This window comes from Cebus imitator, unplaced genomic scaffold (assembly GCF_001604975.1).
Source record: "Cebus imitator isolate Cc_AM_T3 unplaced genomic scaffold, Cebus_imitator-1.0 Scaffold200, whole genome shotgun sequence".
NCBI classification, from domain to species: domain Eukaryota; kingdom Metazoa; phylum Chordata; class Mammalia; order Primates; family Cebidae; genus Cebus; species Cebus imitator.
In genome coordinates, this window is record NW_016107515.1 from 169,912 (window position 1) to 188,244 (window position 18,333).

At 51.9% G+C, this 18,333-nt stretch overlaps 1 protein-coding gene across 4 annotated transcripts in view; it reads right to left on the reverse strand.

Moving 5' to 3' along the window:
• The window catches only part of ERGIC1 (endoplasmic reticulum-golgi intermediate compartment 1), a 123,265-nt gene that overhangs the window by 20,110 nt on the left and 84,822 nt on the right, over window positions 1–18,333 (reverse strand). For 2 of the 4 annotated variants that reach the window (XM_017547664.1, XM_037745418.1), the window contains exons 6-8: window positions 9,104–9,208; window positions 6,663–6,723; window positions 1,292–1,392 (exon numbers count right to left, since the gene is read on the reverse strand). In XM_017547664.1, the coding sequence (XP_017403153.1) occupies window positions 1,292–1,392; window positions 6,663–6,723; window positions 9,104–9,208 (267 nt within the window). Of the gene's footprint in view, window positions 1–1,291; window positions 1,393–6,662; window positions 6,724–9,103; window positions 9,209–16,765; window positions 17,176–17,492; window positions 18,121–18,333 lie in introns of those variants that run through there. The other 2 variants (XM_037745419.1, XR_005203274.1) reach the window with 2 other exon arrangements.

Below are 18,333 nucleotides of genomic sequence, written 5' to 3' on the forward strand. Positions count from 1 at the left end.
CTGAGCTGGGATTTCAACTGCAGTGTGGTCCTGGGCTTGCGTCTGTGCCTTTCCATCTGTTAGCTGCTGTGAGCACATAGGGGTTACAATGAGATGTCCCCCAGTGAATAAAAGAAACAGGGCTCCTGGGAACATCAATTTAGGGCGAGTCAGACCTGAGGGACTAAGTTATTATACAGAGCAAGGCTTGCAGGTGGGCAGACTCACAGTCCCTCCCTCCGACTGAGGCATGAGGTGATCAAGAGGCCAGGCTCTGGAGCCCAAGGAAAACCTGTTCTAATGCACACTCGGCCACTTTACAGCTCTACAACCACCTCTCAGGGCCTCAATGGCCAAATCTATGAAATGGGGTCAATAACAGCCTCAACATCAAAGCTGTCCTGATGATTGACAAGATGATGGAGGAAGAGAGCCTAGCACGTCTAGCCCCCAGGAAGAACTCAATGAGTGACAGCTATGCCTCCTACCATTGTTATAATTAACTGAGCTAAACAGGTATCACTTATAAGGGGTTTGGGCAACCTCGGAACAGAAGAAAAAGGACAGTCCTGGTGGTAAGTGGGAAAAACCCATCCACCAGGGTTTAGCAGGGGCATCTCAATCAACGGGCTTCAAGCATTCATGTCCCATTGGTGGGATCCCTCGGGGAAGCCCAAGGCTGTCTTGGCTTGAGACCACTAACTGCGGGGTCACCCCACTCTGCAGACTCTGACCATGTTCTGCTGCCCACCAAGGCCTGCCGTCTTCTGCGTGACTTTGAGTGTTGGGATGTTCCTGTCAATCAACAGCAAATTAATCAACAGCCTTCTTGGTGTGACTCAGTAGCCTCTTGAGTTTGGCTGAAGTGCCTGTGCCCTGAGAGCAGGAGTCTGTGTTGTCATGATGATTGAGAAGACGATGGAGGAAGAGAGCTCAGCATGTCTAGCCCTCAGGAAGTACTTAATGAGTGACAGCTATGGGGTCTGGGTCTGAATGACTTGGACCAGAAGCAGGGCTGTTGAGACTTCTGCAACCCCAGGACCTTTGTAGAACGGAGCCTACCTGCTCTTTCAAAGACAACACACCCTATTTCCTAGTTAGATCTGTTCTCCTTGACTCTGAGACTGCCACATGGGAGGGACTGGGCCTTTCATCTTTACTCAGAGACAGAGCCTGGCTCATGCCCACCCCCAAGAAAGGCCTCCAGAAAGGAACCAGAAGAAAGCGCGTCGGCACAGCTGCCCGTCGCCTCTGCTCTCCACCAGCAGAGGGCGCCGCCGCACACATCTCGGCTCAGCTACCGCCCGCGCACCTTGTTGGCCACCGTGTACTGGTAGGAGTACTGCTGCTTGCCACTCTTGTCCTCATAAACCGTGGGCACAATCTTCAGGATGTAGTCGTGGGAGGCCAGGGCTGCGGGAAGGACACAGCAGAATGAAGCAGGGGGACGGGCACTGCCCGCGGACAGCTCTATGTCATTTCAGTCCTAATTCTAAACCCTAACCCCCTCGGGGCTCATTCCCACGGTTTTACCACCAACCACCTGCTCTTCATCTTCTCCCCTTGGAAGCTAGGAATTGGGAGACTCTATCCATCAGGATCTTTCCTCCCGCACTGTATGCATTATTAACATTCTGGAAACAACCCAAATGTCCATCAATAGAGCAACCATGGAAGAGTGGGCGCTAGGAGAAGCTATTCTCCAAAAGGGAAAAGAACCGAGTCATGCCACAGGATAGACGTGTGTCCATGGATTGGGGGAAGGGGAGATGCTCTCTATCCATGTAAATATGGAGGAGCATTATCTGGAAAGATGCCCAAGGAACCATGGGCAGCTTTTGCTTCTGGGGAGGAAGGTAGGATTTGAGGAAGATCCCATTTCATTGTATGTCCTCTGATACTGTGTGAACAGTTTTATTTTTAAAACAAACTAGGTTTCAGTATTAAAAAGAAAAGAGCCTATTAACCAGAAAAACTGCACCGATGAAGCACTGATGAACGGAAAATGGGAAATAAATCAACGGCAGATCAGTTCTTCCTGGATGGGGGAGCTGCTGAAGGCAGGGAAGGAGCCTTACTCATCTCCATTTCCCCAGAGCCCTGAGCAGGCCCTGGTACCGGGCGGACCATGGCAAATGCTTACTGAATGAATGAACGGATGGAAGGATGACTGGACGGGGCCATGAATGAAAGCACAGATGAATCAGCTGCTGATAAGCATGAGGTAACCGGAGTCCAATGCTGGGCTGATAGAATGCAGGCCCAGAGCTGCCAAATATCACCCAGGAAAGGTATGAACTCTCCTGGGCCTTCTGGGATGCTTACAGGAAGCTCATGGGCCTTTCAGAATCTTCGGTCATGGATCACGGAGCTAAAATAACACAGAAATGTAGGCCTGTGGGTGCTAATCCTGGTCTCATAGTCGAGTCAGTCTTCCTCTGTAAGAAGGCAGGGATGCAGACAGCATTCACTGTCCTGACGCTCCCTCCCTGCCTCTTCCTGCCAAAGCCGTATCTTGTTAAGCAAAGGAAGTGCTTCCTGAATTGTTTTGGGTAGGTTCCTCTGAAAATCTGAGACAAGCCCTGTAGCCTCGGAGCCAAGTCCATGAAGACAACATCCCTCTGTTCAACCCTGTAATGGTTCTCAGATGTCAGAAGCAGCAGAATCATCTGGAATGAAAAGACACCTGGACCTCTTTCCAGTAGAATCCCACTGAATGGGCCAAGGGTGGTGCTCAGAATTTGCATTTTTAAAACAGAAGCCCAAGACCAAGCTTGACCGTGGTGTCTCAAATGTCTATTGCCCTAGGTTACAAACTTGAAGGAATGAAAAAGTGAATGCCTTATCAAAATCACCACTTAATATTTCTTGTTAAAATTTGTACAAGGCTGGGCATGGTGGCTCACGCCTGTAATCCCAGCACTTTGGCAGGCCAACACTTGAGGTGAGGATCACTTGAGGTGAGGAGTTCAAGACCAGCCTGGCCAACATGGTGAAACCCTGACTCTACTAAAAATACAAAAATCAGCCAGGCACAGTGGCACACATCTGTAGTCCCAGCTACTAGGGAGGCTGAGGCAGGAGAATTGCTTGAACCCAGGAGGCAGCGGTTGCAGTGAGCCACCACTGCACTCCAGCCTGGGCTACAGAGCGAGACTCCATCTCAAAAAAAAAAAAAAAAATTGTACAAAACACAGGTGATCACCAAAGGCAAAACAAAAATCACCCATAAATTCGTCATCCTCAGAAACCTATGGTTCACATTCTCACATATAAACTGCCAGACACGTTTATACATATATTTACATTTTCCTAAAATAGGATCCTACTGTATATTTTTCTAAGAACTGAACATCATGAACATCTTTTCAGGCCTAAGACACAGAACATAAGCTCCATAGAGAGTCTGTTTGTTTTATTCACCTCTCTATCCCCAGAACCTAGCCCAATGCCTGGCATATAGTAGGTGCTCAATAAATGTTTGCTGCCTGACTGCCAGCAAGGTCCTGACACACCACGCTCAACTTGGGCAGTTACCATCCTTAACCAACCCCCTGTGGCTGGATACTGACGTGGTTCCTCATTTTCCTTCTTATAAACAATGACCTAATGAACATTATTTTCCTAGATCTTTGTACACTCTCTTAATTATTTCCTTAGCTTACTCTCCTATGAGTAGAATTGATGACTCAAAGGCAGTGACTGTTTTTAAGGCCTTTGATACAATTTGCCAAATGCCCACGGGAGACACTGCAGTTAATTACAACCCATGTGGATTCCTTGTGAGCTGACCATTCCTAGAGGCTGCTGGCTCCAACCTGGTCCAGGCCGGCCCACATTCCCTTCAGGCTCACTCCCTCCTCCCCTACCCGCAAAATCTTCTTATGGAAAAATTCAAACCTAAAACATAGGGAACTGTAGAATGGACTCCCACATACCCATTTTCCAGCTTTCACAGTTACTAACGCATGGCCAATCTTGTTTCATCCCTATCCCACCACTGGGGCCCAGAGCCTGCATTTTTGAACCAGCAGCTGATACGTGTGTGTATACTTACACACACACACACACACACGACGGCCCATACTATGTGTATACATGTACATGACAAGCTGGTTTCATCCCAGTTATGTCATTCAGGACCAGTTAACTCAGTTCCACGATACAAGACACAATTCCATGTAGGAAAGGTGCTCCTTAGCTTCTGCCCTAGGGGATCTCGTTCCTGAAGCTAGCTGTTGAAGACAGGGAAGAGAAAGGCCAACATTTATTGAGCACTCAAAATGTGCCAGGCCACACACTCAACTCTGTCCACACATCTCATTAATCCTCATGGCAAGGCTGAAGGTGGGGAGGATTCTTTCCCCTTTACAGATGCAGACACTGAGGCTTAGCAGAGTTAAATGACTTTCCCAAGACCACACGGCTGGGAAAGCGTGGAACGGGCCACTGGAGGCCAGGTCCTCATGACCGCACTGTGCCACCACCTGGCAGGAGCTCCTCCACGGTGGTCTCCAGGCCTCTTATCATCGATTATACACCCACTGTACTCTGGGCCCAGGGCTGGGTCCTGGGCACAGAGCAGTGGGCGAGGCAGAGTGCTATGTTCTAGTTGGTGCAACAGCCAAGGGCAGCAGAGGTCTGAGAGAACAAGGTGATTTCAGAGAGTGGTCTATGCTAGGAAGAAAAAACAAGTTTGTCCTGAGAAGTCAGGGTTATTTTCGATATGGTGATCAGGGAGGGCTTCTTGGAGGTGGTAGCATTTGAACTGAGACCTTAATGCCAAGAAGCAACTCCCACAGCAAGACCTGGGCACAGAGGGACCTACAAAGGCAAAGGCCCAGTGACTGAGCTTGGGAGCTGAGAAAAATAAAGGCCAGCCCTTCCCTGGCTGTCCATTGCCTGATCTCACGCCTTTTTCTCTCCAATTAAGCCAGCCTGAGATGGCTTTCGTCACTAGCCCCAGAAAAGACAAGGTATTCTGTCCACACCGTCTCTCTGCTCACACACTCTGGGCCTGTTTAGTTTGATCCTCTTTCCTGTCCAGCAGCTGAGGGGTTCATCGTAGCTGCAAACATTTGTGGATAACCACCGCGAGATGACACACTCCTATGACACTAAACAATGACCACGCCACCACACCAAGAATCATCTACCTCTGTTACAACCAGAAAGTTGCATTCAAACAAGGAGATGCTGCGGTATACTTATCCATTGCTGGAGGCAGCATGAATGAGAACCAGAAACAGCCAGAAAGCCGTCGGGTGACATCGCGCCAACACTGTACATGTCAGAGGCATTACTGCCGCAGTGAAATGCAGGACACAGCAGACACTTTTAGTGAGAAGACAACGCCTTCGAAAAGCACAGCAGAGGCCGGGCGCGGTGGCTCATGCCTGTAATCTCAGCACTTTGGGAGGCCGTGGTGTGCAGATCATAAGGTCAGGAGTTTAAGACCAGCCTGGACAATATGGTGAAACCCTGTCTCTACTAAAAATGCAAAAAATTAGCTGGGTGTGGCGGTGAGCACCTATAATCTCAGCTACTGGGAGGCTGAGGCGAATGGCTTGAACCACGAGAATGGCTTGAACCCAAGGAGGCGGAGGTTGTAGTAAGCTGAGATGGTGCCACTGTACTCCAGCCTGGGTGACAGAGCAAGACTTTGTCTCAAAATAAATAAATAAATAAATAAAACAGAAAAGCAAAGCACAGCAGAGCTGAAGATGGACAACTGTGCTCTCATTACAACTGGAAAGTAAGAACATCGTGGCTATGTGATAATATCAAGTACAAAATGCAGATGGTAAATTGCGATCCACGTCTTGGAAAAAAGAAAAGTGACTTCTGCTTATGGACAAGGATTCACAGGGACACAAAAAAAATGAGGTTTGATTTGTCAGGGGGCAGGTCATGGAGGAATGTTTTCTTTGGCTTGGATCCCTGACAGTGGGAGAGCAGATGCATTTCAGGAAATAGTAAGAAAAGATGTGAGTTAAAAGGTGAGCTCAGGTGAGGAAGTAAGAAAAATCCAGGTACCCAGTGCAGCAGCGGGTCTGCTTGAGCAAACAGGCCTCCTGGGCCCACTCTGTGCACGTGTGTTGGTGTGCAGGCACAGGTGTGTGTGCTCTCCTGTCTGCGTGTGGAGATGTGCTGTTCTCTTTGATCTGGGCCAAGGTGCCAGGGAGCTGAGGAGGGCAAGGACTCTATGAGGAGCTACGGTCGATGGGAGGAGTCTGAGCAGGCGAGTGAGGTGTGGGGAGGCAGCCATGTGGTCAGACCTGACTGGGTCATCCACAGACCCGTTCTCACGGTGCGACCTGCAGCCAGAACAGATTCTGGTTCTGCCACAGCTCCCCATGGGATCTTAGGTAATTAGTTCAACTAAGGACAATGATGTGGCTGTGACGACAGCAACAATGATGGTAATAGCTGGTCTCCACCGTGTGCGTGAGTCTGCTGTGCCGGGGATGGCTTGTACCTTCCCCGGGACAAGCCTTCTTCTTCTCCCTCAGATGGGGCTGGGTCTGCCTTCCCACTGGGTAGCTGTGGGAATGGAGCGTGAGCAGCCTCCCTGGCTCGGAGTGGGTGCTGGACAGGGACCCCAACCTCCCTGCCCTCCCCTATCCCTGCCTGCTGTACCGGGCATCTTGGAGCAGAAGGCTGTTCCCAGCCGGGATACATACGGTTGGAGGTGAGTCTGTCTGCTCCCCCGAGAGCGTTGAAAGCTCCGTGGACGTTCTGGACCTGTGGAGACATGCATTGAGGGGACGATCCCCAGGACACCGCCAGCTCCAGGCCTGGCCCTGGTTGTGGGGGATGGCCAGGTACTCGCTAGTCTAGGAACCTTGTCAGTGTGTAAAAGGGGGCTTCAGCAGGGTTTGTGGGGAGCAAGAGGCAGCATGGGCCTGGCACACAGTAGGTACAAGCTTGTTTCTCATCTCTAGCACCTACTGTGTGCTGCTCCAACCTGGCCACTTCATTTCATGCCCCTAATGATGTATCATTGGGCCCATTTTACAGAAGAGCAAACGAAGGCTTGGAAAAACACCAAGACTCGCCCTGCTGGTAAGTGCTAAGCTAAACTCTGAAATCAGGTCTGTCTGACTCCAAGCTAGACTCTTTCCATGACATCACACAGAAAATTCAAGTGAATGTGGATTCTGGGTCCCAGAAGGTTTCTTCTGAGATCCCAGGGTCCTCTGACAGGCCCATAGAGGAGTCCAGGCAGGGGTGCCCCAGAGCTGCGGCCCCCCATCACGTCTGCTGTGGAGGACATACAGCAGGTGTGAAAAGACCCCTCCTCCAAGCAGCGGGGTGGGCTGCCATAGCATGGGAACTGAAAACCATGACCTACCTTTTCTTTGAGAACAATGGGAAACCAGGTTGGCCTCAAGGAACATCTAAAGAAGGATAAGGCATACCTGGTAAATGGAGCATGCTACCATGGGCATGGTTAACCGGAGTTATTGAGCTAGACACCCTGGAGGACTTCCTGGAGGAAGTGACATTGACACCAAGATCTGGAGGAAAGTGGGAAGTTAAACTGGCAAGCAGCATGTATAAGGGCTCTGAGTCTGGAGACAGGTCCGCAAGGCCCCCAGGAGGAAGGAGAGTGAGGTGTCTGAATGGAAGGAACGAGGAGACATCAGGGAGGTAGGTGGGGACATGCTGCTATGGAGATGTCCACTCCAGAAGCAGCGGGCAGCGGAGGGGTGGCCTCATCCCTGATCCTGGTCTCAGGTGGCTGATGTTTACTGAGCACTTAACAGAACTGCACATTCTCAACAAGCAATTCCTCAACAACTGGAAGGAACTGCGGTTCCTCAACAGGAAAAGGAAGTTTGTCTATTTGCTGTCTTGAGACTGACCGTGTCAAGGCTTCGTTTCTAACCCATAAGAATGGTGGCTATGGAGACGAGAAGGCTAGAATGTTCTCTTCTGTTGTTATGTGTCATGGTTTTGTCTCACATTATTTGTACCATTATTATTATTATTATTTTTGAGAGGAGTGTCACTCTGTCAACCAGGCTGGAGTGCAGTGGCGGGATCTCGGCTCACTGCAACCTCCGCCTCCTGGGTTCAAGTGATTCTCCTCCCTCAGCCTCCCAAGTAGCTGGGATTACAGGTGCCTGCTACCATGCCAATTATTGTATTTTTAGTAGAGAAGGGGCTTCACCATGTTGGCCAGGCTGGTCTCAAACTTCTGACTTCAAGTAATCCACCCGCCTCGGGCTCCAAAGGGCTAGGATTACAAGCATGAGCCACCACGCCCGACCTGTACCAGTATTTGATCAACGTCTGTCTTCCCCTCTAGAATGGAAGCTCCAGGTGGGCAGGGACCGTGCTTGTTCTCACCAAGTGCCAGGTATGCAAGGCCTGGCACATAGTAGGTACTTCATAAGTATTTGTTGAATGGATGGATGAGCCCTAAGCTAAGTTTTGTACATTAAAAAAAAAATCAGATTTCCACCCCACTGATGACTAAACTTAGGACTGTAGTTTCTGTGTCCTTCTATTTTGCCCCTGCACCCAGCAATGCGAGACCGCTGCTCCTCCCTCCTCAGCTCCTCCTCTGCTCCTCTCCCCTTCACTCTTCCTGAGTCTGGGCCCTTCTCTCCCCTCCCTGCCTATAGTCTTGCCTCCTGGGTCCCTCTTCCTCGCTGCAGATGGGTGCTCTGAGTCACCAGGTGGAGCCTCAGTCTCCAGCTTCCTCAACCTAACATGGTCTCTCGCCCCTACCCACCCCACCTCCCAGCTCCCGCTTCAGGCAAGTGCTTCTGGGCCCTCTCAGCTGGCAAGCGAGCCCTCGTGCCCTGGGCTTCTGGCATCTTGGTACAGAGTAACATGCTGCGTCACATGCACTTACTGATCCATTTTTCTGAAAGTAAACTTAAGTCTTTCATATGAAAACCATCAGTTGGGTGCTCTAGAAGAGGGCTGATGTCTGAGATGCCCCCTGCCCAGGATCCTGTTCCCGGTGAAACCCTTCCTGCCCTTCCAGGCTTGGCTTAGGTGTCACCTTAAGGGAAATTCCTCCTTGTGCCCAGAAAGGACAGAGGGCACTGGGTGACACAGCCCCTGTATGCCCACCCTGGCCATGCCACCTTGAGTGTCCCCTGCTCACCTGTAGCGTGTCCCCAAAGGAGAGCTTGTGGATGACGTGTGTCATGTCCGGGTTCTGTGGCTGGGCTGTGGCACTGTGTGTGGACACGTGGAAGTTGCCAGGGACCTGGGGGAGAAATGTGAGTTTCAGGAGTTTGGTTGACTTCTCCAGGGGGTGGAGCATGGGGGCTTCACCCTGTGTGATCCAGGCAGGCGGCGGACGCTGGAATCAGACAGATCTGGGTTTGGATCCTGGCTTTTATCATTTTCAACTGTGCAAAGGCATCATGCCATCTCTCTGGGCCCCAGGATCCTCATCTGCAGAATGGGGGCATTACCGCAGCTTCTGACAGGGGCTGCCAGGACTATCTGGTGAGAGGGTGCATGTGAAGTGCCCACCTTGGCGATAGGCACATAACCAGGACTCATGGCAGCTGCTCCCCCTCCAGCGCTGTGGATTCCGGCCGGCTGGTCCCGCAGCGGGCTAGGGGTGACCTTTGAGTCTACAGACTAATGGGGCTTCCTTGGACTCCACACCCCTATCATTTCCTACTGAAGTTTGCCCCAGTGCCCTAGACAGGGGATCCCTGACAGACAGACTGCGGCAGCCTCATCTCTTCCCTGGGTCTCAAGCCACTGCAGAGCCAAGCCAGCAAGAGGTGCTAGATGAGTATTTACGGAACGAAGGATGCTGGTGACAATCATGTGGCAAGAGCCGCCTCAGCTTCTGCCTGTTTCAGCAGAAAGTCCCTCCTCCTCCTCCTAGATGCTCAGACCAGAACCCTTGGTATAATCCTGGAACCTGCCTTTCTTACTCCTGACATCCATCCATCAGCTGAAACCCTGTCAGCTCTACTTTGAAAACACACCCAGCACCTGACCTCTTTTCTGCCACCCTGGTCCGAGGTCTTCTCTTCATGGACAAGGACGCGGGCTCCTCTCTGGGCTCCCAGCTTCCACGTTCCCCGCAGCCCAGGCCTTTCCCCAACAGTGACTGGAAAGATCTTTTTAAACCCTCCATCAGATGTCGTCACTCCTCTGGCCAGAACCCTCCACAGCTTCTATTCTCTCGGAGTCAAAGTCCACGTCCTTGTGGTGGCCCACATCTGGCCACTGGCCAAGTTTTGTGTCCCCACCTCTTGGCCTCGTGCTGCTGTGTCCTCTGCTTCCTCCCGTCTGGCCTCCCTGCTGTGCCGGGAACAGCATCCAGTGTGGCCCCACCTCAGGCCTTTGTGCCGGCACCCCTTCCTGGGACCTGTCCCAGGCCCTCTCTCAGCCTCTCAGGGTCCAAGAGAGAGGCCTTCCATGTCCACCTGTGCAAAAGAGCACCCTGGCCCCCATTCCCCATCCCCTTACCTGCTACGGCCTCTGGTATCACCTGCCATCTCATCCCCATCGTGTTCTCATCTGCTTCCTCCCACTAGCATGTCCACACCTCGCTGCACTCCCCAGACTCCGACGCACAGCAGATGCTCAATAGACACTTACTGAATGAATGAATAACTAAACAAATGACTGAATCCTTTGGCTCTGTCATCTGATAATTCCCATTTTGCAGGAAAGAAAACGGAGGCTCAGAGCAGTGAAGAAACTTGCTAAGGTCACATCTCGAGAGCTGCAGTCTGAGCTCACATCTGTTGGACACGCTGCTCCCTCCCCTGATGCCTGGATGCCATCTACCTCCGCAGCCTAGCCTGATGGCCACGTGGCGCCAGACCTTCAGGAGGTGCTGGGACTGGGGAGATGAGCAGACAAGAATCTGGCCTTGGTCAAGCCCCTGTGACACAGTTTGGAACAGGCAATGAGACTCTGTGGGATCCACCCTGGCCCACAGGAATTTGCAGACCATGTGGCTTACAGGGAGGGCCCCCAACTCAATTGAGGGTACACGCTATGTTCAGGGAGGGCCTCCCAGGGGAAAGGACATCCTTACACTAAAGCTCTGAAGATGGGTCTGCATTACTCAGGAAGAGAGGGAAAGGCATCTGGGCAGAGGGAACAGCATGAACAGGTGCAGAGGCCAGAAACTGCCTAGAATGTGGACATAGCTAAGGATATTACTGAACTCCACGTGAGATGGGGGTCAGGGTGCTGGCAGCAGCAGGAAACAAAGAGGCTCAAGGGAGGAGCTGGGGCTGTTTATCAAAGGCCCCCAAATGCCACGCTGAAAAACTCAGGGGTTACCTTATTCCAGCCCAGTGAAGAAGATTGCGTGGCTGTGTCTGAGAAGGGAATATGGCTTATTGTGCAGCAGTCCATCAAAATCGGATTGTGTAAGCATGTCTGTTTCAAACACATTCCTTCAGGACTTCCTGCAGGAATATTCCTACTTCAGCAGGGCCTGAGCTTGTGACCGACAGGGGAGGCATCAAGCTGACAGCCCATGGCCCCGGCCTCAGCAAGCTCACAGCGGAGCGTGCTGCAGGCCACAGTGGAGAAGGGACACTTGCTGGGTCAGGGGTGGAGCAGAAACAACAGCTTGGCAAGATCTCCCTCGAGGGATAGCATTGCCTGCCTCAGGGACCCAATAACCCATGGTAGAGCGGCCGCTCTGAGCTCTACATGTGGCCTCAAGTCTAGCCCCACTTCCTAGCTAGGGGGCCTTAGGTGAGGTCAGCAACCACTCCATGCCTCAGTTTCCCCATCAGCAAAACGGGCGGAAAGCCAGAAGGTTATTGGGAGGATTCATCGAGGTGATGCACGCAAAGCAGCCTGCAGCTGGCCTTGGGCTGGATTTGCAGGATGAACACATTTGTCACTGAAGCCCAGAAGAGGGAATGCAAACAGGCAGGGCACGAGGAAAAGCCACCGTGGCTTTTAACATTTATGCCTCATTTTCACCAATATAAATAAAGCCTGGGCTGAGCACAGTGGCGCAAACCTGTAATCCAGCACTTTGGGAGGCTGAGGCTGGCGGGTCACCAGGTCAAGAGATGAGACCATCCTGGCTAACATGGTGAAACCCCATCTGTAGTAAAAATACAAAAAATTAGCCGGGCATGGTGGCATGCGGCTGTAGTCCCAGCTACTCAGGAGGCTGAGGCAGCAGAATCGCTTGAACCTGGGAGGCAGGGGTTTCAGTGAGCTGAGATCGCGCCACCGCTGCACTTCAGCCTGGGCGACAGAGCGAGACTCTGGCTCAAAAAATATATAAATAATAATAATAATAAAAAAGCCTGGGTACATTTTCATGATAAAACAGTCACGAGACAGTCAGACTAAAGACCCTGTTGCTGACCGCCCCTGGGAGTAAGAAACCCGCAGCCATGAGGCATGTGTCCTCCCAGAGTGTTTCTACGCAGGGACACAGGGCCTCCCGTGGGTCGGGCCATGGCGGGGTTCAGAAGTGGGACTGGGGCCTGGGACTCAGGCTGCTGGCCCCTCAGCACCTGCCACCCCTGCCAGGCCCCGCGAGGCTGTGACTCAGGATCCGGCTCCCGCTCCACACCAAATCCATCACAGGTGGCTGACTCATGCCAGCACATGCTGGGCTGAAGAAAGAAACAGGAACGCTTTTAGAGCCTGTGACTTAGGAACCTACGTCAGTGTCTCTGATGGATTTTAAAAACATATAGCTGGAGCCAGGCCCCATGCCCCTCACCCCATCCTGTCCTCCTCCTGCGGGGCTGGCTGATGAAATGAGGTCACTGTGGGGTCTCAGGTGGCGCTGCTGCTGCTGTTGCCCAAAACACGGGAACTCTGACATCTGGCTGCCAGCCAACTTCCTGAGAGTCAGATAAGGAGGCCATGGGACAAGTCTAAGCCTGATGCTGGGGGAGAGGTGTGGGGGCCGGCTGCTGAGCTTGCCATCACAGTACATGGACACCGGTGGCTTCTCTGAGCACCTCCTGGTGGGCGGCTCCTCAAAGGCACAGGTCTTTAACGAGGGAGAGTGGATGGGCTGGGGTGGGGGACGGTCTCTACTCCCTGCAAGAGTTTGGGGCAGAGGGCGCCCTAGGCTGTGACCTGGGTACAGAGGCACAGCTGGTCATGGCACGTGTAACCGACATGTTGGGAGAAGCAGCCACAGGCAGTGGGCTTTGGAGGCAGGGCCCTGCTGCTAGGCTGCCTGTGTTAAAATCCTGGCTGCATGAACTTGACCAGGTCGCTTAATCTCCAGTGCCTCAGTTTCCTCTGGGCTACAATGAAGACTAAAGGAGTTAACATGTGGAAACGGCTGAGTAAGAACTCAGTAAGTAGCCATAGCACGGGTCTGAGAAAGGCTGGTGTGAGACTTTCAGAGACTCCCTGGCACTCCCCTGCCCAGAGAAGGCCGATTTCTTGGACATCCTCCATGTACGTTTCACAGGCGCACCTTAAGGTGGGTGCCAGCTGATGAGGTCATGGAAACTCTGCACTGATGGGAGATAAGGCAGGCCAGGATGCTTGTCCAGTCTCTGCTGAATAATTTGTTCATATTTCACAGCATGTGAGGTATTATTATCCCCATTTTACAGATGAGAAAACTGAGGTTCAGAGATGCTAAACTGCCCAGAGTCATTCAAGCAGTGACTGTGGTAGCTGGGACCCTTGACCACAGGACTGTGTGACCCCAAAGGGCAAGTCCACCCAGAGCTGGCTGGGGGCTCCAGCACAGCCCATTCTAAGGGGAGCAGACGGCAGCCTTGGGCAGGGCTGTCTCGTGGGTTGTCACTCCAGGTGCCGGGATGACTTGAATTAGCACGATCCCTTCTTGATCACCATCTGGGGCATATGTATTTTTTCAGCCCAGGTGGTTGCATCTCCTTGGGGGCGGGGGGCCCACAATTAGGAGGTGTGTGTGTGCATCTGTTCATCTGTGCATTTTCATCTTCAGCCTTCAGACAGGGCTTCCTTTGTAGCCTCAGAGGTCTCCTTCATTCTCCACCACAGCATCCCATCATTCTCTTCACAGCTGCTTTATTTCCTGTTTACCCGAGCACTGGCTGTCACCCCATTACAGACCACGGGGAACCAAGGGCGAAAGCATGGCTGTTTCTCTCCGCACTGCAGCCCAGCGCCAAGCGTGGAGCCAGATATAAGGCAGACGCTCCACAGCGAGGAAGCCTGGGCGGAGTGGTCAGAGGGAGGGGCAGAGTCAGAGAGGAGGCACAGGCAGAAGCCACAGTGTGCTGAGGGGTGCGGTGGGGAGTGGATGTGGGCAGGCAGGGAAAGGGAGGGGCGACTTCCCCTGAGGGACCCGTATCAGCTGAGGCCTGTGGGTGAGCAATGGTTCCCCAGGAGGATGAGTGGGGACAGAGGAAAGGTATGGAGGCCCAGCAGAGCCAGGGCCCCCCACCAATCCCACCTGCCTGCTGGCACTGTGCACTTCTCCAAGGCCTTAAACCCCTGGCCGTGTCCTGCATTTGGCTCCCCTTGCTTCCTAAGGACTTGGCTTCTGCGGCGGCCCCTTCTCTGCCATCATCGGTGTTTTCTGGAGCACTCTGCAGCACTCAGATCACCATCCATTCCGGCCCTGCCTGCCTGAGCCTGGCAGCACCAGCCCTGCCCTTTGATATCTATCCATATGTTCTTTTCCAGACTGCAGTCTCCGCCCAGCCTTTGCTTCCTCCTTCCTGTCTGACTGCCCCCTTCTTGGACGTTTTGTTACCCCCTCTTTGAAGTGATCGGGGGCGCCAGAACTCAGTCCTCAAACTGCACTTCTCTCCAGACCTTAGCTTCTTAAGGCTTTTGGTGCCACGGATGACCCTTTGCCAGTTTAATGTTACCTATGTTTTAAATGCTTAAAATGTTCTTAATGGGTAAAATGCATAGGATTACAAAGGAAAGAGACTATATTTAAATAGTAATTAAAATATTAAAAAAACACATTTGAATATGCTGCTTTACTGATGCATCAAATAACAAGACCTAGCGGTGCGTCTCATACGTATTGTAATTTTTATTTATTTATTTTTTGAGACAGGGTTTTACTTTGTCACCCAGGCTGGAGTGCAGTGCTGCAATCTCAGTTTACCGAAGCCTCTGCCTCCCTGGGCTCAGAAGATGCTCCTTCCTTGGCATCCTGAGTAGCTGGGACTATAAGCATGGGCTTGGCTAATTTCTGTATTTTTTTGTAGAGATGGGGTTTTGTCATGTTGCCCAGGCTGGTCTTGAGCTCTTGACCTCAAATGATCCACCCGCCTTGGCCTCCCAAAGTGCTGGGATTACAGGCATGAGCCACTGTGCCTGGCCAATCACTGTAATTTTAAAACAGTGATGCGTATGAACAGTCTCTGGAAATTATCTGCAACAACTGTAAAATGCTATAAATATCAGCAATTTCTTTCTTTTTTTGAGATGGAGCCTCGCTCTGTCGCCCAGGCTGGAGTACAGTGGTACAATCTCTGCTCACTGCAACCTCCGCCTCCTGGGTTCAAGTGATTCTCCCACCTCAGCCTCCAGAGTGGCTGGGATTACAGGCATGAGCCACTGCACCTGGCCTAATTTTTGTATTTTTAGTAGAGATGGGGTTTCACCATGTTGGTCAGTCTGGTCTCAAACTCCTGACCTCATGATCCACCCACCCTGGCCTCCTAAGTGCTGAGATCACAGGCATGAGCCACCACCCCCGGCCAAATTTCAGCAGTTTCTATTGGTGATGAGTTCACAGGCACTGCTGATACTACTGTGGTTTGTAGCCCACGTTCATCGCCGATGGAAATGCTAAACTTTAGTTCGAGTTTAGTAAAAATAAAGATGTAAATTTCCTCCCATCCAACTTCAAAGATCTCTTGTATTCCATCCGCTCTCCTTGGGAGTGTCTGTGGCCCCCAGGTTTAGAACAAGCATCTATGGCCTCTCCCTAGGTAAAACCAATGCTCCTCAAACTTTAGTGGCATCAGAATCTCTGGAGGGGGGCTCTTGTTCTAACACAGATTCAGTAGGTCTGAGGGGGGCCTGAGAATCTGCATTCCTAACACTCTCCCAGGCGATGCTGATGCTGCTGGCCTAGGGGCTTAAGGAGCCCCCGCTCTGAGGAACTGACCTAGACCCATGACTTCCAACATCATCTATTTACTGACGACTCCCACAGACGTTGATCTGTGGTCCAGATCCCTCTCCTGAACTCTCCACAGCTCGAACTACCAATTTCACCTTTCCCTGTAGACACTTAATGGGAACCCCAAAGGAAACCAGAGTGGAATGACCAATGCCCAGCCCTACCTACTTCCCATAGAATCCAGGCTTTTCTAAGCTTCCATGTCTAGAAATGAGACCACCTGGTTATCAAGACAAAGATGTCAAAGGTTTCTCTGATTCCACACTTACCCTTACTCCCACATCCGATTCTTCATTAAGTCTTACTGACTCTACCTCCCTAATCCCACCACATCTCCCCAGCTCCACTGCCACAACCACCGCCTGCAACCCCCTCCAGCCCAGCCCCATGTAGCTGCCAGAGCCATCCTTCCAAGAATGTGCTGACCAGCAGAACTTTCCTCAGTAATGGAAGTGCCTTCCATCTGCACTGTCTAGCACGGTGGCCCCTAGCCAGCATGTGGCTTTGAGCACTTGAAATGTGGTTGATGAGACTGGGTGACTGAGTTGTATATATATATTTTTTTTTGAGACGGAGTTTCGCTCTTGTTACCCAGGCTGGAGTGCAATGGCGCGATCTCGGCTCACCGCAACCTCCGCCTCCTGGGTTCAGGCAATTCTCCTGCCTCAGCCTCCTGAGTAGCTGGGATTACAGGCACGCGCCTGAATTGCACATTTTATTTAATTTGAATTAATTTAAATAACCTTGTGTGGTTGGTGGTAACCTATTGGATAGTACAGTTCTAAATTATAAATCTGACTACATTGCTTCCCTGTTTAAAACCCTCAAATGGCTTTCCATCACGACCACCATAAAATCCAAATTACGGGGCATGGCAAAGGTGCTGTGTGGCAGCTCATGGGCAGAGAGAGCCCCCAGTGAACTGTGACCCTTGGCATCCCTGCTCTTGGGTAGTCCCCTCCTCCTGAGGGCCTGGGCTGGCACGAGACTCACTTTAACCCATAACATACAGCAGATTTCTACCAGCAACAGCTGAAGCCTTAAGAAGGCCTTGTGGCTTCTGCTTTAGCACTTAAGGGAGCCCTGAGCTGTCACGTAAGAAGTCTACCCTGCTCTGGCCGGGCGCGGTGGCTCAAGCCTGTAATCCCAGCACTTTGGGAGGCCAAGGCGGGTGGATCACGAGGTCGAGAGATCGAGACCATCCTGGTCAACATGGTGAAACCCCATCTCTACTAAAAATACGAAAAATTAGCTGGGCATGGTGGTGCGTGCCTGTAATCCCAGCGACTCAGGAGGCTGAGGCAGGAGAATTGCCTGAACCCAGGAGGCAGAGGTTGCGGTGAGCCAAGATCGCGCCATTGCACTCCAGCCTGGGTAACAAGAGCGAAACTCCGTCTCAAAAAAAAAAAAAAAAAAAATAGAAGTCTACCTTGCTCAAAAGATGACCAAGCCTGGCCTTCCAGCTGTCTGCCGAGGACTGGGAGGGACAGCACACGCCCTCTCTAAAGGGGAACACTGCCCACTGGTGCCAGGTCACTGTCAGAGTGGGAACATGGACCCAATGTGGTGAGAACCTCTGACTTTTAAAAGCCAGAAATCTGGACTCCTGATCTTTTCATACTGGTTCTGATGCAGTTAAATGCTAAGCTGGACAAACATAATTTATCTTTGGGTTGGATGTGGCCAGTGAATTTGCAACCCCAGCTCAGGTGGCAGGAACAGGAGGGAGGGCATTCTGAGTAGAGGCTGCAGGAGGGACAAGGAGAAGCCAGAGTGGCCAGTGGCTCAGTCTGGCTGGGGCTGGGAAGGGGAGTTGTGGGACATGAGGAAAGCTGTGTGACCTCAGGCAAGATGCTTAACCTCTCTGGGCCCCAGCATCCTAAGCTGTCAAATGGTGCTGTCTCACAGGGTTGTTGAGAGGCTCCAGTGTGACAGTACCGTGTTTCGAACAGGGCGGGCACATGCTGAGCAAAACCCTGCCAGCTGCCACCGGGTGCCTCGGCTCTCCCAAGGGCACTGTGCTCACCCCCTTGACTTAGGATCTGAAGCTCCTGGTACTGGGGACAAAACAACAGTGAACCTTGAGTGGTCATTCAGAGCTGACAAGGTACTTTCAAGCCCGCCTCGGCTCGCTCCCCTTGGCTTTATTCCTCATCAGGCATCCCTGATGCTTTCTGGTTTGTAGACTGTCTCCCTTCACCAGAATGTAAGACCCACCAGCCCAGGAACGCTGCCCCAGAGCCTATCCCCGACCCTGGAACACAGAAGGT